Source organism: Atta cephalotes (assembly GCF_000143395.1).
Source record: "Atta cephalotes unplaced genomic scaffold scaffold00020, whole genome shotgun sequence".
In the NCBI taxonomy this organism is placed as follows: Eukaryota; Metazoa; Arthropoda; class Insecta; order Hymenoptera; family Formicidae; genus Atta; species Atta cephalotes.
This window is the reverse complement of record NW_012130084.1, coordinates 154804-179041: the sequence shown is the minus strand read 5'-3', so window position 1 is coordinate 179041 and position 24238 is coordinate 154804. Positions and strand designations below refer to the sequence as shown.

General features: G+C 34.4%; 3 protein-coding genes across 3 annotated transcripts in view; 1 reads left to right on the top strand and 2 right to left on the bottom strand.

Moving 5' to 3' along the window:
• LOC105619291 (nucleosome-remodeling factor subunit NURF301) overlaps nucleotides 1–1739 on the bottom strand; it is a 23616-nt gene extending 21877 nt beyond the window's left edge. The window contains exon 1 of the mRNA XM_012200814.1: nucleotides 665–1739. Coding sequence (XP_012056204.1) covers nucleotides 665–1739 — 1075 coding nt within the window. The remainder of the gene's footprint in view (nucleotides 1–664) is intronic.
• Nucleotides 1740–4262: 2523 nt separating this feature from the next.
• Nucleotides 4263–7266, top strand: LOC105619213 (aminoacyl tRNA synthase complex-interacting multifunctional protein 2-like). Its single transcript, XM_012200738.1, has 4 exons — nucleotides 4263–4493; nucleotides 6081–6251; nucleotides 6415–6631; nucleotides 6836–7266. The coding sequence occupies exons 1-4, from the start codon at nucleotides 4263–4265 to the stop codon at nucleotides 7186–7188; spliced, it is 972 nt and encodes a 323-aa protein (XP_012056128.1). The 3' UTR covers nucleotides 7189–7266.
• A 2007-nt stretch (nucleotides 7267–9273) lies between these two features.
• The window catches only part of LOC105619212 (protein sidekick), a 38844-nt gene continuing 23879 nt past the window's right edge, over nucleotides 9274–24238 (bottom strand). The window contains exons 3-34 of the mRNA XM_012200736.1: nucleotides 23179–23361; nucleotides 22891–23104; nucleotides 22535–22708; nucleotides 22185–22393; nucleotides 21901–22051; nucleotides 21311–21438; nucleotides 20748–20861; nucleotides 19857–19976; nucleotides 19442–19597; nucleotides 19175–19301; nucleotides 18579–18880; nucleotides 18112–18297; nucleotides 17646–17951; nucleotides 17245–17571; nucleotides 16882–17078; nucleotides 16551–16760; nucleotides 16029–16283; nucleotides 15641–15869; nucleotides 15077–15379; nucleotides 14686–14866; nucleotides 14305–14520; nucleotides 14018–14214; nucleotides 13695–13891; nucleotides 13327–13566; nucleotides 12918–13115; nucleotides 12648–12789; nucleotides 12085–12363; nucleotides 11692–11712; nucleotides 10357–10514; nucleotides 10033–10195; nucleotides 9594–9916; nucleotides 9274–9516 (exon numbers count right to left, since the gene is read on the bottom strand). Coding sequence (XP_012056126.1) covers nucleotides 9274–9516; nucleotides 9594–9916; nucleotides 10033–10195; nucleotides 10357–10514; nucleotides 11692–11712; nucleotides 12085–12363; nucleotides 12648–12789; nucleotides 12918–13115; nucleotides 13327–13566; nucleotides 13695–13891; nucleotides 14018–14214; nucleotides 14305–14520; nucleotides 14686–14866; nucleotides 15077–15379; nucleotides 15641–15869; nucleotides 16029–16283; nucleotides 16551–16760; nucleotides 16882–17078; nucleotides 17245–17571; nucleotides 17646–17951; nucleotides 18112–18297; nucleotides 18579–18880; nucleotides 19175–19301; nucleotides 19442–19597; nucleotides 19857–19976; nucleotides 20748–20861; nucleotides 21311–21438; nucleotides 21901–22051; nucleotides 22185–22393; nucleotides 22535–22708; nucleotides 22891–23104; nucleotides 23179–23361 — 6449 coding nt within the window. The remainder of the gene's footprint in view (nucleotides 9517–9593; nucleotides 9917–10032; nucleotides 10196–10356; nucleotides 10515–11691; nucleotides 11713–12084; nucleotides 12364–12647; nucleotides 12790–12917; nucleotides 13116–13326; nucleotides 13567–13694; nucleotides 13892–14017; nucleotides 14215–14304; nucleotides 14521–14685; nucleotides 14867–15076; nucleotides 15380–15640; nucleotides 15870–16028; nucleotides 16284–16550; nucleotides 16761–16881; nucleotides 17079–17244; nucleotides 17572–17645; nucleotides 17952–18111; nucleotides 18298–18578; nucleotides 18881–19174; nucleotides 19302–19441; nucleotides 19598–19856; nucleotides 19977–20747; nucleotides 20862–21310; nucleotides 21439–21900; nucleotides 22052–22184; nucleotides 22394–22534; nucleotides 22709–22890; nucleotides 23105–23178; nucleotides 23362–24238) is intronic.

The window sequence follows — 24238 nt, the reverse complement described above, 5'->3', positions numbered from 1 at the left end:
ATAGTTACTTACGTAAGTAGTATATATACTCTCTACTTTCTACTTCTCTCTCTTCTCTCTCTCTCTCTCTCTCTCTCTCTCTCTCTCTCTCTCTCTCTCAATAAATCTTAAGCATTTTGTCATTATATTTTACAAAAATAGAAGGAATTAACTTAAACAATCAATTAATTTCAAAATATCAATAATTTTGCAAATAAAAAATACATTTTAAATCATAAAATTTTAGATGAAAAAATTATGTTATAAAGTATAAAATCACACAAAAATAGTATTTGTGTAACAAATACATTCTTAAAAAATGTAATTCTAAATAATTTTTATAAAATAGAGAAATTCGAGTGTAGATAACAATTTATAACAATTCGAATGTGTAGATAACAATTTATCAATTGTAGAAATATTTAAATAATGTCAAGCTTAATAAATCTTATCTTAATAGACATTATTTTAAATATAAAGCATCAACTTTGTTTAGTTTCGTAACTTTTTTTGAATTATTATTAAAAATATCTGTTATTGTACAAGTAACTGATACATCAGCAGGGACACAGTAAATTTTTTCCTTGCCGACTTTGGATATAATCCATGCTGTTTTAAATATGTATATACAAAAAGCTATAGAATATAAATGTTATGCATATGTAAAATATATTTTATTATATACCTTCATGCAATAAATCCTCTCTCACGGGATTTGTTATTAAGAATTGATCTGTTAAAAATTGTAGGACCTTGATTCTATCCTCGATGGCAGTAAAAGGATATTCAGTAGTGGTTAATGTCTGTAAAATGTTCTGATCAAAACCCTTATCGCTCTCCACATATGAACGTAGCACCTCTGGCCATGTCATAGAGTCCACAAAGTACAAGCTAACGTTCACCGAATCCTTTTGATCCAGTGGACCAAAATGTGTCTGCTGTGAGTCTTCCTCTCGCAACAGTGCCTTGATCAGCATAATATGAATCTCCGCCAGCAAATTAGTTTGATCTTCGCACATAAGAGCTGCGCAAAAATCCTCGAATCTAAAGGAGGAGAGACGTACCAGGGTGCGAAAGTGCCTGAGTACTTCGTAGATGGAGAGCGATGGCATGACCAGTTCTTTAGGGACCAACAGATCATCCGAGGACTTGGGTAACACTAACGGTGGCAATTCTCTATTCTGTAGCCACAACGGCTCTGGACTAGGTGGCCGCTGTTGAGCGAGTAAAGTTTTTCTTGGTGTGCCACTAGTGGTACTGTAACTGGACAGTGAAAAATCGCTATCACTCGAGGGATCGGGTTCATCTATGCTCTCGGAAGATTCCATATCGGTTGGCAACGGATCTTCCTCCGGTTCGCTCTTCTCACTGGACTCATCGCCGAAATCAGAGCCATAGTGATATTCAGAATCATGATAATCCACGTTGGGGTTGTAACCACGACGCTGATAGGCACCACCTGTGGATCCGGCATGGCCACCCTTGCGGGAATGTCGGTCGCGACCACTACGTGATTTACGCTGATTTCTCGTGCTGCGCTTGCTGCTTTCCTCACTCTCGACCGATGGCGATGTCGGACGCGATGCCGTCGGCGTGCTCGGCTGTGAGCCCGGTGTCTCGGCGCCACCACCGAGCGCGCCGGCTGTCCTGTTCTGTAGATATTTAGGTTTCTTCATCAGATGATACTGAAACTTCTTCGGACGTTCCATCACCACAGACTTGGGTGGACGCCCCCGCCTCTTCGAGCCCCTGCCCGTCATTATTGTCGTGCGTCGCCGTGGTACCTTCAATGATCGTCGTCGTCGTCCTTCTCACGCCGGCACCGATGCCGTCAACCTCGCTTTTTAGGAATATGATTTTCCACGCGGGGGGGGACTGTCGATGAGGGCTTACCTGTCCCGTTCAGCCGTTCCCTCTTACCGCACACCTCGCTCACCACCTCTCTTCGTCTCTCTCACCTCTCCTCTTTTCTCCTCTCCCGATCTTGCCTCCTCACTCAGCACGTGGCGCGCGTGCTCGCACGCTTGTAAACAAACACAAGTGACATCGCCGCGGAAAGGAGCTGGTTCCATCCATGATGTCCGATGCACTCTGATCTTTGCGCCATTTCCCACGGCCGACGGTCGGTTCGGCGCGGTCACGTGACCAAACACAATCGGCGCGACGCGATGCGCCCGCGAAATGCACGTCAACGCACGACGCACTCCCGTTCGTGGTGCCGTTCCTCGTTCGGCGCCGCCGTGCGTAACGTTGAAAAAAAGCACTCGCCAAATTCGAGATAGCGAGATCGGCGACGCGAATTACGCCAGAAGGGGGTCTCTAGCTGCGCCGCTGGTTAGCGGTGGTGGTGGTAATGTCGGTGGCGGTAGCGGGCGAATGGAGTCGTCGTTATCGTCGTTGAATGGCGAAGCGGCACGAGAGAGCGGCGCTGCGATTGGCTCATCGCTCTGCCGCCATGTCGGCCGTTTGGCGACCAGCTACGATGAAAAAGATGATCGGGCGACCGCTGTTTTACGTACCGCTCGATTACGATGCCTCTAGGAATTCTTAGGATGTCCTCGATTATCTGGATAACGAACGTCGAGGGTCGCGCCACGTCGGATCACGCAAATTTCTTCGATTCAGCCGAGACGCCTGCGAGCTCCAATCGCTTCCACCGTATCTTCCTGTCCGCTGGCCCCTGTCAGATCGACGTACAAGATAGGTGGCGACACAAGCGTGTTCGAAAGAAAAAAACGTAATTCTAACCGCAATCTTGCGAATACGGAGCAACGCGGACTCGCGTAGGACGCGTACACGATGAGAGAATTGTTGATGATAGATGAACGGTATTGATTACAATGAAACAAGCGATACAATCCGTTTTTTCGTACGTTTTAATTGTGATATTTCTTGGAGTACACGAGTCCAGGATGGCCACAGATTCACAATCGTGCGAGAATTCGTTGATAGAGGACACTACCGATGACGCGACGCCGCCATTTTGTATACGTTTCTCGATCGATAACCTCTCGCGGTTTCGCGGTTGCGTTTCAGCAAAATTTATATCCTCGTGGATCGCGCGATGTCAATCTTGGTGACATGAAATTTCGAGGTTTTTTGTTTCTTTCCTTTTACTTTGCTCGCGAAGCCATTCACACGAATTGCAAACTTTCTGACTACTTTTATCGCGCCATCTACAGAAATTCGAGTCTTCTAGAGATTTCAACCATCTCGCGCGAGTCTCGATTCGATGGATAAGGAAATTTCAAAGTAAGGAATATAAGCGTGAAAAACGAAAATTTTCACCAGAAAATTTGATCAGAGATAATAAGAAAACCGAAGGCTTGCTCTTTTTAATTAAACTTTGAACGATATTAATCTTTTCTCTTTTTCTTTTCACGTTGGAGAGAAAAAGAAAAAAGATGAATTGCAAAAAATTCAACTCGAAATAGTTTGTTGCTCAAATCTAAAGGCTAAATATAGTCTTTGCTTTCATTTCGTGCTTATTTTCCCTCTTTATGATAACTTTACCGACAATTGTGTTTTTCTTCATTTGTTTTTGTCTGACCCTTCAAAGTTCGTCCACATTTTATCTGTTTCAGAAATAAAATGAAAAAACTGGATAATTCTATCAATAATTTAATCTCGATTCAACTAAATTTTCATCTTTTCCTAGTTCTAAGAATTAAAAAAAGATGAATAAATTAAATATTGGTAGAGGTAAAAGGCAAAAAGTAAACAAGAGATAAAAAGCAATATAGCAAGAAACACAAAGCAAAGACACATTAGATTAGATTCTTTTGGATATTTTCCTTTTCATAAGCATATAATACTTCTTTCTTAGCATTCCATTAATAAAAAGGAGACATTTATCGCCTTTTGTGATGATTGCATCCATTAATTGAAAGATCCATAAATGTGAAATGATATGCGTTCTTTTGTCTTTCTTTACATCTAACCGATTCGATTCTGATGACAGAAACAAGGCTAGTTAACAATTTTTAAGAAGAAGAGGAAGAAAAGGAAGAAGAAACAGATTTGTGTCACCAAATGGTCAACATCTTAGCAGAGATCGAGAAAAGAATCATCGCCGGACAATGAGATTGAGGTTACCGACGGAGAATCGCTGCTCGCGCGCCATCTCTCGGCGCGCAGCACAACTACGACGCCATGAAGGAAAAACGTGGTCGTGCGTGACACGAGAGTGCGCGAGTACGAGCGAACGAGAGAATCTGAGAAACGGGGCATGGAACGATAGATTTTTTCGACTTGACGTGCGTGAGTCGTTTTCGGTTGCTAAAATGAGCAGCCACGCGACGATAGCGACGACGTCGACAAGGATGTACCCGGTGCAACCGTTGGTCGTCCTACCCGCGAAGTTTCCGCACTCGAGTTCCATGTACAAAATGCGAAATATTCACGAAGACACGATTGACACCCTGCCCTGTTGTCACGATACCGCCAACACCACCGCCACCGAAGCCAAGATGCCCGACGACGCCGTTGTCTCGCAGGTTATCCGCCTTCTGCAGGTTGCCGTTTCATTTCCGTTTGACCGGAACCTGCGGTTGATATATCGCCCGTAGCCGCGCGCGTGTCCGCGGCGGCTCGCGAACGCGCGAGTTGTCGATCGCGGCTGCGGCCACGATCGCGGTCGTCCAAACGAGCGAGACATGATGACTTCCCGAAAATTTCCGCGGGCATACTGATCCGTAATCGACCAGGAGAGCGGAGCAGCGACGTGCTGCGGTTCTCTTTCTCTTTCTCTCTCGCCGCCTCGAGAGGCTTGATCGATGTGTCCCTCCCTCTCTGGGATCCCTTTTTTTCGAGTGATTCTCAGGGGGAAATGTCGGCGATTTTTCGCAGAAGTTGCTTCGTGAAACAGAAAAGAAGGCATGTCAATTGAAATCATTGAAATATAGCATGAACGCGAAAGAAGTGCGGGCGATATTCCGCGGCGATGTGAACTATTTAACTTCCACGCGCAGAAGAGGGAGACGCGCGATTCCGATTGTCGTTGTAGAAAAAGTGCGAAGATCGGATAAAAGCAAACAAAAGTTTCGTTGTGCCATTACGAATAAGGGTTAATTCATCATTGTTATCATTAACGATATCAATTAATATCATTATGTCGAGCTTTGACTGGACGGCCCTCATGAATCGATTGGTGTTGGAATTTATTGTCTTTAAAGTATTCCACATGTAATATATATGTTTGCTGGGTTTTATGTATTTATCTGTCAAAAATTTCAGTACATGGTAAATTGAATGTAGGATAGCTTGGCATGTGTAGCTATTATATTTGTAATTAAACCTGTTCTTTTTAATTGATTTGGATTTATCTTTCTTTTTTCTTTTCCTGTTGAGAAGAAAAGAGAAAAAATAAATTGTGTAAAAAGTTCAGCTAAAAAATACTGTGTTCGATGAGATCGTTGAAAGTTTTGATCTCTTCATTCATATATGTATCTAGATTTAGTTAGGAAGGATATTTATGTTGTATTATTATGTCTGCATTGGCAATAAGATAATTATCAATTTTATATAAAACTAGATTTATTTCCTTCATTTTTTAATATCTACTTATTGTATTGACATTTTGATCTAGCATGCCTATGTGAACCAAGAAAAAAACAAATCTTGTTTGGAATTTATAAAGTCAAACATTGATTGATGTATGTATGTATAAATTTAGAACAATATATATGTTTTATTTATACAGCAAAGTACATTTAACTTTTTTTATTAATATTGTTTTGTAACATCCTAAAATCTCCAGTAGATTTTGTATTCGTATTTATATTCATATTGTTAAGTGCAAGTATCATTGCACAGGTATCGTACATAAACTTTGACTCGACATGCATTTACACCTGTTGTTTTCCTTTTCCTACCTTTATTTTAAAAAACAAAAGACAACAGACATCAATACACTTCTTTAATTAAAAATCTTGAACATTGTTATGATACATTTCTTAAGTTCATTGTGATGTAGATTTTTTTTAGCATTTATGCATTTATGCATTTGGCGAATGTTTGATTTAAATATGTTGAATAAATGTCTTTATATAGAATATAAAATAATGTATGAGTAGAGTAACAATTAATATTTTTATTTTTAGGCACCTTTACCAGAATATGGATTATTAGAAGCTAGACAAGAGAAAATTCTTAACCAATTGGCGGAACTCAAAAAGCAAGTCTCTACATTATGCCACTTCTTGAAACAGTCTAATCAAATGGAAGTGAAACAATCTAATCAAACAGAAGTGAAAGATTCTGTAGAAGTCCAGGTTAACAATTAATGCATTAACTATAATTGCTCGCTAAATGTCATATTTAATTAGTAATTATGATTAATGCATCAATCGCTACACCATTTATAATAAAATTGCATTTTTATTTAATTGTTGCATAATAAGAAGGCTCAAATTAGGGACAGTTGTATATTTACAGAAATCAGTCATCAGCCACGTAGTACTGAATGTCAATCCAAGGAAACCGCCATATTCAATACTGGCTCTACAGAAACTTTGGAAAGACATCCAGTTTAATGTAACATCACATACTCATTCTACCATGAAAGATGAAATACCTATTATTTTTCCTAAGCAGATTATTCCTTCTACAAAAGCCGCACAATTTATAATTATAACATTAATATGGAAAGATGGTAAGATATAATTTTTATCTTTAAAAAAGGCATCTTTTCTTATAATTATTTATTCCATTAATTGGGGCTGCAATGAAATTTTGAAAAAAATCAGACTTTTACAATCAAACTTTTTATCATTTTTTCATCGTCCATTTATATTAGGATACACTTTTCTTTAACGATTTATTTAAATATCTTATATTTGATTGCATTCCTTTTTAGTTCCGGACATGGAGACAATTGTAAATACGTATTCCTGTCCCATAAGAGGTGAAGTCAATTTTCTCAGATTAATGAGTAGATTGATAGAATCGCACAATTACGAGAGCACATGCTCACAACCACAAACATTGGATTTCGCGCTTGACTTCACCAATTTCTTACACAATCAGAAATATATAAAAGATGGATTGATTACATTAGCCAATGAATTTGAGAAATGGTCTTGCAAGGGTGGATTCAATATTGTAGACATTGCAGTGTGGTCTCTAATTAAACAATTTCACGAAACCGATTTACCGCCAGTTCTTCACGAGTGGTACATACGATGCGAAAGTTTTTTTACTAACGATTAATAATTACGACAAATAAATTTCCTTTTTATAAAAACTTTGATATGTTAATAAATGGATATGAATATATTGTTTTTCATTCATAAAATCATGCATTATTGATTTATACTTTATATACATCTGATATTCATCTGATACAAGAACTCCTTCGTCGGAAATATATAATTTATAAAATTTAATTAATTTTAATTAATTAGATTAAATTAAATTAAAGATTAATTAAATTAAAAATTTAAATACTAATTAATTAAATTAAAAATTTAATTAATTAGTATTTAAATTTAATGAACTAGTATAATATAGAAATATGTATAAAAATTAATTATACAAATATTGACTTTTACAAATACGTAGTAATTTCAAATTGGTAAATAAATCAGCTTGTTATAGAAAAATTTTTCCAAAATGTCATAAATTTTTATTAAAAGATTAACAGATATTTTTTTTCTCAATGTTGTATACAATTGACATTACAGCTGATTTTTATACTTTTTCTTATGTTATTACAAATACGCGTGTGGACGTACATAAATAAAATTAAAATTTGCACTAAGCGTTCACTGGCAGTGTCACAGAAACGTCGAAGTGTTTCTGTAGAATCATTTTCCCGAAAGAAAAATGTTTTCACTACATCTCACGATGTGTTCGTAGAATTTGCTTTAAAAAAAAATATATAATTATCTAAAATAAAATTATATCTAAATACTTATATCATTTTTTATGAATGAATAAAACACGAAGCGATAATAATCTTACTTCGTAATTATTAATTAGATTAGGCTTCTCTTTCTCCTGTTTTTTGAATTTCATTATTCGCACAGTAATATAATAAATTTGACATATGTTATCGTAGTTCCGTTCGATATCCCGACTTTGGACGTTAATAAAACGAGAATGTTTAAGAAGATATGAATACTGCATCTCAACTATGATATATTTATGTACAATAAAAGCTCCATATATTTGCATATTTCCTATTCGCGGGTCTAAGAAATTTCATTTATTATAATAACGAAGATAAAAAGAATAACGTTTTTTGATAATTCTGAGAAGTAATTCTTATTTTTAAATAAAACGAAATAGGAAAGATGCATGAAAAATAAAAAATATGTTCATGTATATACATATATATATATATATATATATATATATATATAATAAATTAATAAATAACTAATACTTATATATTATTTTATGAGTAAATTTTACTTCTTTCTACACACTATTTTATTTTTCAGAATCGCGATTCCGTATTCGTGACAGTTTAGTAAAATGTAAGTTCCACAACTATGGAGCATTTACTGTATTATCACAAAATGCGAATGCAATAGATATAGTCCGCAGAATACATATATAGCAGCATTATACAAAATCTACATTCTTACAGAAAATATATAACATATTTACAAGCATATCTGACGTGCAAATACGCCAGCATAAGAGTGGATTTATACAGTGCCTCACAACTCGCGATCTTTATAATAAAGTTTTTACTGGATTAATAAAATGATATGATAGGCCAACAATTGCTATGTTGAGTCTGAATTGATATTTTTTTCTGAAAATTCTGCAATATCACGATCCCAATTATCGTTTATAAATATGTCGACGATATAAATACCTTTAAAGAGTACAAGATCCTCAGGATCAAATATAATCATGTATTTATAATTGTACCTGAAAAATAGAAGAGTTTAAGACCAAAATATCTGAAAAAAAAAGAATATTTGGACTTCTGCTCTGTACAGGCACGAAATTTGTAAGATATTCGTACGAGGTTCGTACGCTGTTTGATTCTTAAACTAATCCGAGAAAGTACAAAAGTATCTATTAAATGCAAAATGTCTCTCGAAAATTATAAATAATATATGTATCAATATATCACAATACGAAGATGCCTGAAGCTTCCTATAGTTTGCTATAAGTCTATGCCGTCGCGGGAATACGAAACACGTGTTCCCGACGTAAGTCTTTCGCTCTATATACGTATATTTATAAAAAGACTTCGCTAAGAACGAAGTAGCTGCGATATTAATTTTGATGTAGGAATAAAAAAAATTCCTATCTTAATCTTGATAATTCATTTCATTACACGAATGACGAAAAACCAGGAAGCGGCGCTCTCGATCTGGCCATGTTATTCATGATGATCTGACCGCCATTCAGACTGACAACCGCGCTGCCTTCCGGCTCGGAGTCCGTGTATGATGAATAGTTCCGGACGGGTTTCTGCCGTTTCCACGATTGTCTTAACGAGTCGTTGACGTTTGCATAGTGATTCACGAAGGAATGTGGATCGGATTGCACACTCTCGTTCTCGCTCTCAGAACCCTGTGAAATAAAAATGAGATTGAGATGAGATCACGTTGTCAGAGATGCGTTTTGCCATACATTTTACGAAGACTCACCTGAGAATCGGTAGAACTAATTTCGGAGGGTTTCTCCGTGACACTACTGTCGTCAGGATTCTCATCATATCCCTTGAGGCTCTCTTCATCACTGTGATAGGCGACCGACGCTGGAGAAGGCCTAGGAGGCGATTTGCCCAGCATAGTGGGTGGCGGAGGATGCATTACCTTTCGGGCCAATGTATTTCTTTTACCCAGAGTGCCACTTGCTGCATTAACGGTACTACCTCCACCCTGACGTGACCTGTACAATTCTAAATCCGATTCTTGTCTGTCATCCGCGTCCATCGCCATCGACTCTTCCAGAGTCTTTTGTGCCTCTTCTATAGTATAATTATTAATATATAAATTATATGTCACAAATTGTAGATAAGTGCTCTACTAACATAATCTGATTTTTCATAGGAATTAATTTATATGCACATTAAACTCAACTTACGTTTATATTTGTAGCTTTTACTCTTCACACATAATACTGCTATGACCATAATGATAATTATAATTGATATTGCGGCTAAAGTAACCATGAACCAGGTCTGTCTGTAAAATGGCCTGTGTTGTAGATATGCGTATTCCAGGTATAGTTTCGATGGTGTCAAAATCTAGTAAAATGATTCCATTAATAAAATATGTTAGCTCGCAATAGATTATGTGTCTTCAAATAAATAAATGTATGTATGAAAGTGTAACATTAAAATAATGAATATACACAAAGTAAATTTAATGTTCAAATGAATAATCATTTTTTTTTTAATAGACTTACTGTTTCGGTAGAATACGCTGGATAACTGATTCCATAACGATTGTATGATATTACTCTGAACAAATACGATGTGGACGGCAGTAAATTTTGATAAGACACGGTATATTCAGTCAGTGGTCCATTACTGGTACGAACTATTGTCTGCCAGCGCGAATCGTCTACAATTACATACATAATAAATATATGTTATAATTTTTGAAATAGCAAAGGAAAAAGTTTTCCCTTTCCGGAAAACACATTATTTTGTTTTTACATATATATATGTATAATCGAATTCTTTTATACGGAATATCCCATTTGTACAACATGATTTTTCAATGCCAAATTCTTCAATCAATTTGGAATCGGCTTTTCCTCGAAACTGTCATTCCAATATATCTCTCAATTAAATAAATAAATCAAATTTTGTAAAAGATCGACTTTATATAATTTATTTATTATAATAAAAAAATTACTGTATATTTTTTTTCTAAACTAACATTCTAAAATATAACTAGCTTATATTACGATTATCATTATATTATGAATTATTATATTATATTATATTATTATATTATGAATTATAGAATTTTGATTGTAATTATAATATAATATTTAGCTGTTAATGTTTTGGAATCCTAAAAAGTATAATTTCGCTATTCATTTTTTCTTTTAATTTGCTAGAAATCCTCCACTTTCATCACTCAAGTATTTAGCGTTAATATTTTTCTTAAGGAAAAGTTGATTTCAAATTAGCCAAAGAATGTTATAAAAAATAATACGATAGAAGTAAGACATTATGTATAACAAATAAGTAGGAGCTCGTATTAGTCTGATGATTATTTTATACTTTGAGTGCCGGCCATTTTCTGTGTGAAATGTTTTGAAGAATAACATCGGTATTTTTGGTTTTGCTATTATACGACATATGGGAAATACCGTGTGTGCACACATCTGCACGCCAAAATGTTAAAAACGAGATTAATTGCAGGGAAGGGGAGGCTAAATAACAAAAACTGTGGCGTTACCAATGGACAGTACAACAAATCACGCTAGTATAATTAATCATTTCTTTGTCAGAATGATATAGACAATCATGTTATAGCGCTACATGAAGTTAATATATTTTCAGTAAAATCCTGCTTGAACATATAAAATGGATTTCTGGCGATGTCATGCTATGACATTATCATGCAAATTATTGGAATTTTTGAACGACCATGGTACGTGGTACACATAGTAGTATATACAACGGACTGTCAAAAGCGATATTATTACGCTAACAGGGATCTTACTATCAAAACCATCTAAATGCAATGACTGATGCTCAGCATAATTACGTGTGTTGACACTTACAATGCTGCCATTCTTCCATCGCTATACAGTTATAAAAAAGACGGTATTAGTGTTAGCAGAACCGCTAGTCGAGTTGGACGCAAATGTAAAATAATATGACGATATTACGCTGAATTTATTAAAAAAAAATAATATATATATATATATATATATATATATTGTATATTTTTATTTTGTGAAATTGCAACTCCAACAAATGCTTTCGATACAATCAAATTTATTTCATAAACTAATTATAATAAAAGAAATTAATCGCATTACATTTTGTATTTTCTATTGCAATTTCGATAAATAAAGTAAAATATTAAAAAATTTTGAACAGGTGCTGTAAGAGATTTTTTAAACTCCTTTGAAATAAATATAAACGATCGTGTATAAAGATCATATATTTACCTTTACGACGAGTTTCGATGTAGTAACCCAGTATAGGACCTTTGCCGGAAGCACCATTGGTCCATTGCAGTTCCACACTAGAGACTGTCTTGGTCACGCCGAGATTGCTGGGCTCCATCGGCGAACCTTCTTGCGGACCAGTTGTAACATTGCCAGATATCGGCGGTCCGAAGTCGATCGTCTGCGCGCGAACCATGAAAGTATACGTCACTTCCTCTTCCAGCGGTTGAATAAGAAGACTCGTCTCCGTTACTTTTTGTTTAACTTGTTTACTAAAACCTTAGATAAAACGTTAACAAGTTAGCAAAAAGATAAATATGAAATATATCATAATTAAATCTTTGCAAAATGAGTTTAATATATGTATGAACTTTTCTCAGAATAAAATTAACGTGTCATAAAAAACAATATTTGAGTATATATTAATTAAAGCGCAATATTCGGACGATAATAAAAAAAGACGAAATTAAAAAAATAATAATAGTTAATAAAAGAATAACTAAAAAATGTAAAGTTAAATTCTTAACGTTAAATAATTTTTTTTATACATTGATTTGTCTTACGATCATTTTGCTCTGCAGTTTCATAAGTAACGATGTAACCAACTATCTCGCCATTGCGTAACTTCGGAGGGTTCCAAGAAACGCGCAAGCTGGTCATGGTAATTTCGTTAAATTGCAAATGATATGGTGGTCCTGGTACATCCTGCAATTACGTTGAATACCGTTTATAAACATGTGTTTTTATCGAAAAAAACATTAACACTGAACATTGCTATCATAGCTTGCTATTATCATAGAATATTTACGACATAATATATCTAAGAAAATTACCTGTTTCGTTCTCACAGTAATTGGCGGAGATCGTGGACCATCTCCGGCCGGATTAAACGCTAAAACTTGTATGCGATATTCTGTATACTTGTCAAGAAAGACTAAGTTGTGCGTCAAACAAGACGCTGGAACGACTTCTATCTCTTCTTCCTGTTTTTTCTCTAAATCTTGAGGAGAATCAGTTACTAAATAAAAAATCTGCAATAAAATCGAGAATATTATAATAAACACATAAAATTAATAAAGATCAATTTATAACGATTAATCTATTACTAAATACGCAAAATAAAAATATGAATTTATCGCGATTATAATCTATTATTGAATTCATAAAAAGTATATCAAAATATATATATATGTATATAAAGTAATCTATTACTAATGTAACTGAGCGAAATTATTTTATTACCTTATATCCTAATAAATCGCCATTTTGCATATTAGCTTGAGGAGGTTTCCAATGCAAATGAACCTCAGTAGAAGAAATAGGCTCGGCTTTTAGATGCTGGGGTTCCCCCGTAGGAACTGCCTCTCCCACGTACACAGTGACTGGTGGACTCGGTGGACCCTCACCTTCTGAATTAAATGGAAGCACTACAATCTCGTAATATCGATCTTCTGTTAAGTCGCTTAAAACCATTTTGGTTTGCTGCAACAAGAATGAATTGTGTTAACTATATTAAATTTATAAAATACTGTATGCAAATTAATCTCAATATATTATATTATAAAATTTAAACAAAATTTGACATATAAGAAAGAGATATCTATACACACTTTAATTCCTAGAATCTCTTCTTTCGGCGTCGCCTGAAGAGGTGTTGGGAAATCCGATACCGGCTGATAAACAACACGGTAACCACCAGTTTCGTAATCGCCACTCCAATGTACCTCGTCGATCATGTTCCAATGAACCTCAACACTGGATGTTGTTATTGGGACAACTTTCAGGCCGGTGACGCCCTTTGATGGCGCTATAAAAATGTAATATTTTTGCTAATGTTAATTTCAATTTTCAATTTCTGATTTTTAATTTTTCTAAATATTTCCTTTTTAATATTTCATTGAGAGTTTCATATTATTTTATCTTTAATATATACCTGCAGGCAGAGTTTGTACTTGAGCAGACTCACTGCTCCATTCTGATGGACCTATATCGTTGGTAGCCTGAATGCGAAACTGATAGTGTGTGTAAGGCTTTAAATTATTAGCCGTGTAAGACGTCAGAATGGGTTCCACTCTTTCGGGAATAATTTGGAATGGTCCAGAATTTTCTGACTGTTGCACTGTGTAATATCTATCGGAGCAAAAAGAGAGATTAATATGCAGTTTAATAGGTAATATGCAGTTTAATAGAAATAATCCCAATAAGCAAGAAAAATGTTACCTTAATGGTGCAAAACCGTCTCTACCTGGTGTCCAGCTAAACGTTATCTGACGACTCTGAATCTGTGACTTACTCACTTGCGGTACTGATGGTGCTTGAGGACGTTCTCTATTGTTTGTGGTAAATACAAGCGCGTAAGCTGTTTTACCCCAACCCAATTTCGTTTGTGCCGTTACAGAGAACATATAATACTTTTCGGACTTGAGTTCGGTGGCTCTGCAATTGGCAAAATTATAGCGATATTTATTCAAAAATTTATTTATTTGTTATATATAATCCTAATACATCTCAATCTAGAAGGAGATTTATTATTTAAATGTTGAGAGAGAGTTTATAAAATTTCAGCGAGATGGATAAATATATAAGAAGAAATCTTTGTACCTGAATGTTCTATCTGACGCTGGAAATTCTCTAGAAAAAGGAGAATCTTGGCTGTTGTTTAAGTTAAACATAACTTTGTATGCAAGAATCTCCCCGTTAGGATCCTCTGGTGTGTCCCAGATAATACGCGCTGTAGTTAAACTCACATCAGGAAAAGATACATTAGATGGTGGACCAGGAGCTATGAAACAAAATCGAATATATTATAACGATATCATGGAATCTTATTTTATTTTTGTTTAGCTTTGCATTGTATGTTTTATATATATTTCACATGTATATAAAACAATAGATTTAATAAATAACATACAATTATATGATTAAAGTATAATCTATAACACAACTCGACTATTATCGTTAGAAAAGGTTCAATTGCAATAAGTACACTTACTGTCTTCGAAGGTCTGGACTCTCACGGGTGGAGTGCTCAGCGCTCCATCACCAAGTCTTGTGTAGGCTAAAACCTGTACATGATACTGGACGAACTTGCGAAGTTCCGTTAAAGTGGTTGTGAAAGTGGTATTGCTGGGAATGTTCTTGTACTGAAAAGTTGATCTGGAATTCGCACCGTAGTATACCTTAAAGCCTTCAATCTGTCCATTTTGATGTTCTACAGGTACGTCACCCCATCGCACCAGAATAGTCGTAGAGGAAGTTGCATTTGCTTCTACGTTTATCGGTCCCAGGGAAGGAACTAAAAGATATTATATATATTTGTAAAGCTTACAAAATTGTATGTAGAAAACATTTAAAAGTGATTTTATGTCATCTGTTTCGCAAACGTTATAAAATAATTAATATAAAATAATTAAATTAATATCAAATCAATTTTTAGAAATATACATTAAACACTCTGATATCTTTCAAAAATTTAAAATAACTATATTCGAAAAATTGCTTCTTAAAATTGGTTCCTTTTTGATTAATTATGTTCAATTATGTTTAAAAGATTCACCTGATTCACGAGTTCGTTCAATAGCCTTTGGACTTGCTGCTGAAGAACCAACATCATTGAATGCTTGCATCACTATTTCATAATCAGCAAACTCCTCCATATTTTCCAAAATGTACGAGTTTGCAGTATGATCCTCGATAATACTACTCTTCGATATGTTCGATCGTACTTCCGTATAAGTAACATTGTATCCTCGTGGATTTCCGTACCATTCTATTTGTTGCAATGGCTGCAGAAAACAGTATAACTCTTATACATATATTATACATATAATTTATATAGTATAATCTATGTATGTTATACCATACAATATCTTTAATTGATATTCTTAGTAGTGATTAATAAAAAAATTATATTTTTTACATAACGATTCAACAACGATACTTACGATCCATCTAACGCGTAATTCGGTAGCACTCATCGCGCGAACTGTGACGTTTTTTGGAGGATGCGAGGGTGGTGCCTGAATCGTCTGAAACTCTTTGGTCGGTTCAGAGGGCTCTGAAGCACCGACGACGTTATTTGCGATCAAACGAAGCTTGTATTGCATGAAAGGAATCAAACCGTCAACGGTAATCGTACTAGCGTCGGGATCGGATACTTCGTATATAGTGTACCACGTCGAGTTTCGCGCCGTTTGTGCCTAAAAAATTGATAATAATGCACATATTACTTCTTCTGATTTATTTTCTATCTTCTATCCATCACATCGAATCTCGTATGTCTTGAAAATAAATTTTACAAAATACTTTAACGTAATACTTTTCGAGCCTTGAAAGAGAGCAAACAGATATATTTGATATAAATTTTGTTTCAAGAGAATTTTCATTAGTTTAAAAATTGTATTATGTATAAATATGCAATAAATAATCTCTTTTTTTAAAGAAAGCATTGATATAGATTAACTAACCTGCACTGTCCACTTCGTGATGGATGAATTTCCATCAAATCCTGGCGTGAACTGCAACACAATGGAGAACGCGTCTATGTTGGATAACGCTAACTTCGTGGGTGGTTCTGGTAACACCGGTTCGACGCCTGATTGTATGGTCGCTATTTTTGATTTGCCAGATCCAACTGATGTCCAAGCAGTTACTTCAAACTTGTAGTGAGTCAATGCCTAAGAAAAACGAAAATGAGAAATAGTCATTTAATCCTTTAAGTTATCTTTTTTATAACTTCTAATTTTTAGACTTTTCATTATATTTCTTTTATAATTTCTACTTAAAATCGATGATTACCTGAAGATGTTCTACTTTAATCGATAACACATCAGCCGTGAAGTTCTCGACGCGCAAAGAATCCGGAATGTCTTTAATCATGTATTTCAGTTGATAATATGTCAGTATTCCGTTGGTCTCTTTGGGAGGACACCATTTAACTGTTAGCGCACGATCACTGATATCTTCAAATTGTAGATTCTCCACTTCTTCAGGTACTATAAAAATCGTAATACATATATAAAGATAAATAATGTTTTTAATAATAAGTTTATCTTTACTAAATGAAAAACCAGAAAATACACATCAAAGAAATTATCTTTTAATTAGAAAATACGTAGCGTAATTAATTAATTCTTAACTAGTTATTGTAAATAAACGTACCGTCTTCACAAGTGCGAATTTCGACAGGCGAGCTCCTTTCACCGTCACCTGGATCGGTGAAACAGAGCACCGTGATATTATACAAAGTGTATTTTCTTAAACCTATCATAATAGTGTTCTGCTCGGCGAGCGGATCGAATAAACTTGGCGGCACAGTCATCGATTTATATTCAGTCGCATCTGTAAAATTGTCGCCAATCCAGGCTTGCAATTTGTATCCCTGATTAATCCCATTGATCTTCTGAGGATTCGGTGGTTTCCACCAAACTTTTACCGCTGTTGAATTAATTGCTTTTGCTTTCACATTTGTGGGAGGTGCTTCTGGGACTAAAAAATTATTTATCTTTAAGTGATTTATAACATTCATTAAAATAATATTCTAATTCCTAACGTGAATTTACCTCCTTCCTTGGTTTTTATTTGCAAGCCCTTTGAATATATACCCACACCCTTCTCATTGTAAGCCGCTATTTGCACTTCATAATCTTTCCATGTGATTAAATCTGTAATGAGATAATTTCTTTGCGCTTCATTGGTGATATTTTGTATTGTCCATGGGCTATCATTATATCCGAAAAGCGTATATCTCAATATATATCCTAAGATATGGCCATTTCGGTATTCTTCTAATGGAGGTTGCCATTGCGTTATTATTTCCGATGATGAACGTGCTGAGCCGACGAAGCCAATGGGCGGACCACTAGGCGCTAAAAATAAAAATAAAACGTTAAATGAAGTGGAATGTCAACATACACATCAGAAATTGAGCTATAAATTTGCCTATATTTTAATGAAAATACAACAAAAACATATTATATTGTTATATTTCCTATTATAATCACTTGATTAATTTTCCTAATCACTTACGTTCTTGGGGTAGAACAACGATATTGCTAGCTGCTGACGATGGACCTTCACCAACGCTATTCTCGGCGCTAACACGAAATTGATAAGACGCCGCGGCTTTCAAATTATTCAACAATATCCATCGACTGGTCGCGGATACATTATCACGTTCGGTAATCCAATTTAATATTGGGTCGTGTATTGGTCCTATTTGCAATATAACAGTAAATTATATTTTTTATATTATAGAGATATAAAAAATATAATATCGACTTACATTCAATCAAAAATTTGTAGTATTTTTCATACATATATGATAACAACTCACAATTACGTTAAAAAATATATATATTAGAAAATATAAATATAACTAATATATTTAACTTAATTATTATATTTATGAAATTTACATTTTAAATTTATTTTTTGATTTATATTACATTTATGAAATTTACATTTAAATTTTTATATTTGAAGACTACACTTACCTAGATCGGATACCTCTCGTCTCTGGACTATAAATTTTTTTGTAGGACTATTGCCGTCGAAGCCGGGCACCCATGTGACATTAATCGTGCGCGGCGAGATCCTCTCAACCCGCGTGGCCACGACGTTGATCGGTGGGAACGGCAATTCGATCACGCTCAGACGAGCAGATCGCGTTTCGTTGCCACCTGGTGACACTACGGAGCATGTATACTCGCCCACATCGGAAGCTCGAACGGTAACAATCTCGAGAGTGCCATCTGACCGCATTTTCACTCTTTGACTCGCTTGCGTATTTATTACTCTGTAATAACGTACAGAACGTACAGAACGTATCATTTTAAGATTTTTAAGCGTCGGAAAAGTCACCAGAATCTCGTGATTTTCCTGACATTATAAATCAATAATTTAATTGATAAATTTAATAAAAACTCTGCATAATGTGAATAATTCTTAAATATTTTAAATAGATCAGATTTTAATTAATTCGCTGTTTCAAAAAATAATACCAGATACATTTAAAAAATTTATTAAATTTTTGATCTCTAAACTTTAAATTGATATTATTTGCATATATAATATTTCTCTTTATACGTACTGTCCATTATGAAACCATGCCATATCGTATACGATGCTGGGATCGTTCGAAATTTTACACTGCAATTCAGCGGTACGCCCGAGAAGCACAGACGTATCAACAGGTGGATGGATAATTTGAGTCCGAACTGTAATAGATGCAGATTATATACAACAGACTGCACAATGCATTTGTCACCAAAGTTCGAGCAAAAAACCGATTTCTGACTTAAGAAAAATGATTCCATAATTCGCTCGATTTTTATTTCTAAATATTGTCAATAATCACCCATAACAATTAAGTATGCCGATCCATTGACAGAACCGGCTTCGTTCGCGCGGATGCAAGTATATTTTCCTGCATCGTACGGTTTCACCGCTGCAATTAAAAGATCCCCGTTGTCCAAGACTTGTACTCTCCCAGCGATTTCCACAGACATTGTATCTGCAATTAAATGTAAACATTTGTTACATTTAATTGCATTTGTAAATGCGCATTTGGTAATAATATTAATCTTTGTATATCTTAATTTTTAAAAATCATATATATATATATATATATAAAACTATAACAAGTGAATTAAAATTTTATAACATATTTATATTATATACATATTATATACATATTTATATTATATTTATATTATATACATATACATAAAAATATAAAAAATATAAAGATACAATTGCTTTGATTTAATTACCGTTATAATACCAAGTGACATTTGGCTTAGGCGCTGCGATCGCATTGCAACTTAGAGTTGCATCTTTGCCGTCTAATACTGTTAAATTCTGTGGTCCGTTTTCCATTATCGGTCCAGATGCTGTAAATTACAGACAGAAATTTCGTCATTAACGTCAAATCTCTATATCTAATGTTTTTTCACAACGTGCAAATGAAAAAAGGGGTGATCAATCGTCGCTTGCAATGTATTAAACCCATCTGTAATTCTCACCTCTTCTCTATTTCTTTATGTTGATTCCAAACAAGCTTATGTTTTAAGCATAACACAAACACATATTTAATAGCAAAACTACGCAAACTTAGAATTAAGTACATAAGTACATAAATGCCATATATAAAATAAATCACTAAATACTAAATATTAATAGTATTTATCGTGAAACATCCAGAAAAAAAATCTTATTAAAGGAAATATATCCCTAATATATATAGGGAAATAGGACGTGCATGTCAGTATTACTTGCAATGTCGCAGACGCGTGCTAAGAATAATTACATCAAAATCGACAAATCGTTTCGTTAAAAAATTTTTTTCTTTAAAAATCGTACGGCATTCATTCTATAATATAGAAAAACACTATAAACTATATGTATACAATTAAAATTAATAATCATTAAATATAAGAAGGCACAATTAATCAATGTCTTGCGCTAAAATTCTATAAATATGGAGTAATAATAAATGTTCTAAAACGCTGATATTCAACATAGTGCTATTTGTCTTATTAGAGCTATGCAAAAATTTGCTAGAAGCAAAAATCGTGAAGTGAAATTTATACGCAGTCTTCAAGCATGTGCCGAAAATTATAATGGAAAAGAAAAGTGTGGAAATCTCGCTACATTATTCTTACTGTTTGGATATTGAGAGAACATAAAACGGCGATCAGACTGGCGGACTCTGACTACATTGTAGCCAGCCGCCCAGCGGGCAACTCTGTTTCTCAATCTGCTTCCTAATCCTTTTTCTGTGCCGCACACAAAAAATACGTCATTTATATTAACTCTGTTTGCGACATTATTACGCGAAGTGTCCGCGAAAAACGCGATTTCCTTTAAATAATATCTACAAAATATCTATATCTGTGTATAATTTGCCAATGTTATTAATATAGGAAATTATTTATGTTGTAATTTATATTATACCGAAAAAGACAACGAATAGACAATATATAAATTTTAAATCCTTTGTATTCAAAACTGATTATATATTAGCAAGTGTATTTATGATATTTCTCATTTTTTCCCATCTTATAAAAGTCTTGATTTATAAAATAATAAAGATTATATGGTATTTAAAAAAAATAAATAAATTTTACGCGTGTTTTGCGAACACTCTGTGTATGGATTGGGTAATAATTTTTCACTATTTTTAAAATTCCGCGATTTATTATGGAAACAATGAAAAATTACTCACTTTTCGCTTTTAACCAGGTGTAACTAGATGATTCGCCAGCTTCGTTGGACGCGAGACACTGAAACATTCCCGAGTCATCCATACTTAATTTCTTAATTGTCAACGAGCCATCTTCCTCCATTAAGTATCTGTAAAAACACGAGGACAATAATAAAAAATAAAATAAATAAAAATAAAATAAAAAAAAGTAAAATAATTTTCGAATTTTGATTCCTTTTTAGACAAAACAGATTTAAATATTTAAATATTTTTTATAAAATATGTTCCAAATTTAATATACTTCACTTCACACAAATTATTCCTTATACGAATTTTTTAATATTACTACGAATTTTTAAATATTTGTATATTTTTTAATTTTAATTAATAAAAATATTTACTAGAATATATATAAGAAAATTTATTTATGACTGATAAATATCTGTTTCATGTACAATAATTATAATTTTAAATTTATAGGAAAAAGTTTCTACTAATAGTTAAATAGTAATAATTAAAAGATTTTTCTTTTCCTCTCTCTCTCTCTCCCTCTCCCCTCCCCCTCTCTCTCATTCCAATGACTACAAAAGCAAATATTTGCCAGAACGTACCTAGTTCCCAGTAAATGATCGACAGGCTCGGCATTACGGAACCAAGTGATTGTAGGAGGTGGCACACCGTTAGCATCGCACGGTAACGTTACTGTGGACCCATAATCACTCAGAGTTTCCCTTTTTAATTCCGTTATGAATGTTGGTTTTTCTAAGAAAATGGGAATTTTAAGAAAGATTTAGATCTGTTAAAATACTTAAAATCTTTAGTGTCGCGTATTCTTACTTTTCAAAACATAATTATATTATCGCTATTTACTGGATTATTCATCGATAATGCTTACCATATACGACGATTTTAGCACTCGCATTTATGGTCGGATAACCACCACTCCGCAAATCTACGTGGCAAGAATAAATTCCTGTGTAAGTTATGTTAGCTGAGATCAATGCGAGCGTTCTGTTCCACGAATCATTAAAGCTATACGATATTCTAGAGTTTTCGATCGGAATGCCATCCTTCATCCATAAGGTCCTTAATTCATGAAGAGATCTGAAATTGATGTAGTCTCGATATTAAAACTTCAATTTTAAATCTCTTGAATGAAAACATTATGTCTGTACATAAGAAAGAAGAAAAATCATCACGCAGTGATGAATGATAAAAGAATGATAAACAAAGATTCGCGAATACCTGGCATTCGCGATACAATATATATGCGTGACATCTTGATCTTTGATTATTTGCGTGTCCTGCGGTTTGATGATTATGGTAGGGGCTACTTCCGCATTTGGATCGCCGATGACTTGCAGTTTAAAAAACGGACTGCTCACCTCCGTACCCAATTGAGTGTTAATAGCCTTCGCTCTGTATCATCATAAACGTCAAAAAGATATAAGTTTAAACTTCGTCGGTCGGAAATTTTGAAAGAATGAGTTCATATGCTTCGCAATTGAAGCAAAGGATTGACTACTAGGACGAGCTATTATAAACATTAGCTATTATAAATGAACTAATGTTGCGCGCTGGTTGCATCAATCAATACAAACCTGTAGGAGCCCTTGTCGTTTTCCGAAGCGTTTAATATGATCAATGTGTGATCGGTCGTAGCGTACTTTATACCGTACAGAAGAGTTCCGTCCGAGGAGAGCCACGTTACGGCAGGGGGAGGATGGCTCTCAATCGGAGGTAGTTCCAGAATTGCGGCGCTACCCGACTCGACGGTCACCACTTTCTCCGTGAGATCATCGAATGTACCCATATCTGAAGCGAATTGGAACGTCGATTCGTAATCCACGATGTGGACGTATTGATGTAGTATTCGACGAAATACTTACAAGCTACGGCGAAGATGAGCCGATCACTGAATATGGACCCCACATCATTCGTTGCGACGCAATGATACACCCCAGCATCCTCGCGTCGCGTACTGAGAATACGATAATAAGGCTCGCCCGAAGTGACTTCGTTGTTGAGGGGCATCCCGTCTTTGAACCATTTGTACTTTGGTTGAGGATTACCTAAAGACAATATGAAAATTATTTGTTTATGCTTAAGTAATTTTTCTCTATTTAGCTTGATTTTAAAATTTAAAAATTAATTAAAAAATAAAGAGGAAAAAAATTTTTTAATTATATAAAAATTATCGAGAAAATGTACAAATCATCTCTCTCATTAATAAATACATTTCCTACGACCTATAATTTTTTTGAACTGCGTAAAAATAATTACTTTAAATAATCTTTAATAGAAGAATAATTTAATATAAGAAACTCGAATTCAATGCAAAGTCACGGACGATGCTGCAGCTCGCGAGTTATCTAATACTATTAGTACAGGGTCATACGATTGAATTACACGGTGTTGGGCATTGATACGGCTTCATCTAACCATCGTCTCATCCGCCTGTCATTCGATATTTCTGCAGGACAATGAAACGCCATGCGGCGAACGTTATCTCCGCTGTTGTGGTCCTTACTTGTTTCTTTCATCTATTTCATCTATTTCTTTCATCTATTTATATTTTATTTTTTCAATACACTATTAATTGCATACTTAAGCACTAAAAACCCAAGAATTTCTGGCAATTCACGAGGGAATAATTCAAACTATTAACAATGATGAAATTGAACAAAATTGAAATAACAATAGTTTTTATTTTTAAAAGCACATTTTTATGAAAGAAACAATACTTAAAATTTCCAAAAATCTCGATACTTAAAGTTATCTTAGTATTGAATTGAAACAACAATCTAGTTAAAAAGAAATTTTTTTTTGCTTAGAATAAGAAATTCACATTTTTAACAAGTATAAATAAAAATGCACAATTTCCAGATAAAACTCGTTATTAAAATTCATTATCGTCAAGAATTCCTTTAAGAACTCTCTCTCTCTCTC

What these genes read in the sequence shown, in the direction of transcription:
- LOC105619213 (XM_012200738.1), top strand. Translation starts at nt 4,263, where the DNA reads ATGAGCAGCCACGCGACGATAGCGACGACGTCGACAAGGATGTACCCG. An exon ending in AGGTTATCCGCCTTCTGCAG is followed by an intron (nt 4,494 to 6,080) that starts GTTGCCGTTTCA and finishes TTTTATTTTTAG; the next exon opens with GCACCTTTACCAGAATATGG. An exon ending in AACATTAATATGGAAAGATG is followed by an intron (nt 6,632 to 6,835) that starts GTAAGATATAAT and finishes ATTCCTTTTTAG; the next exon opens with TTCCGGACATGGAGACAATT.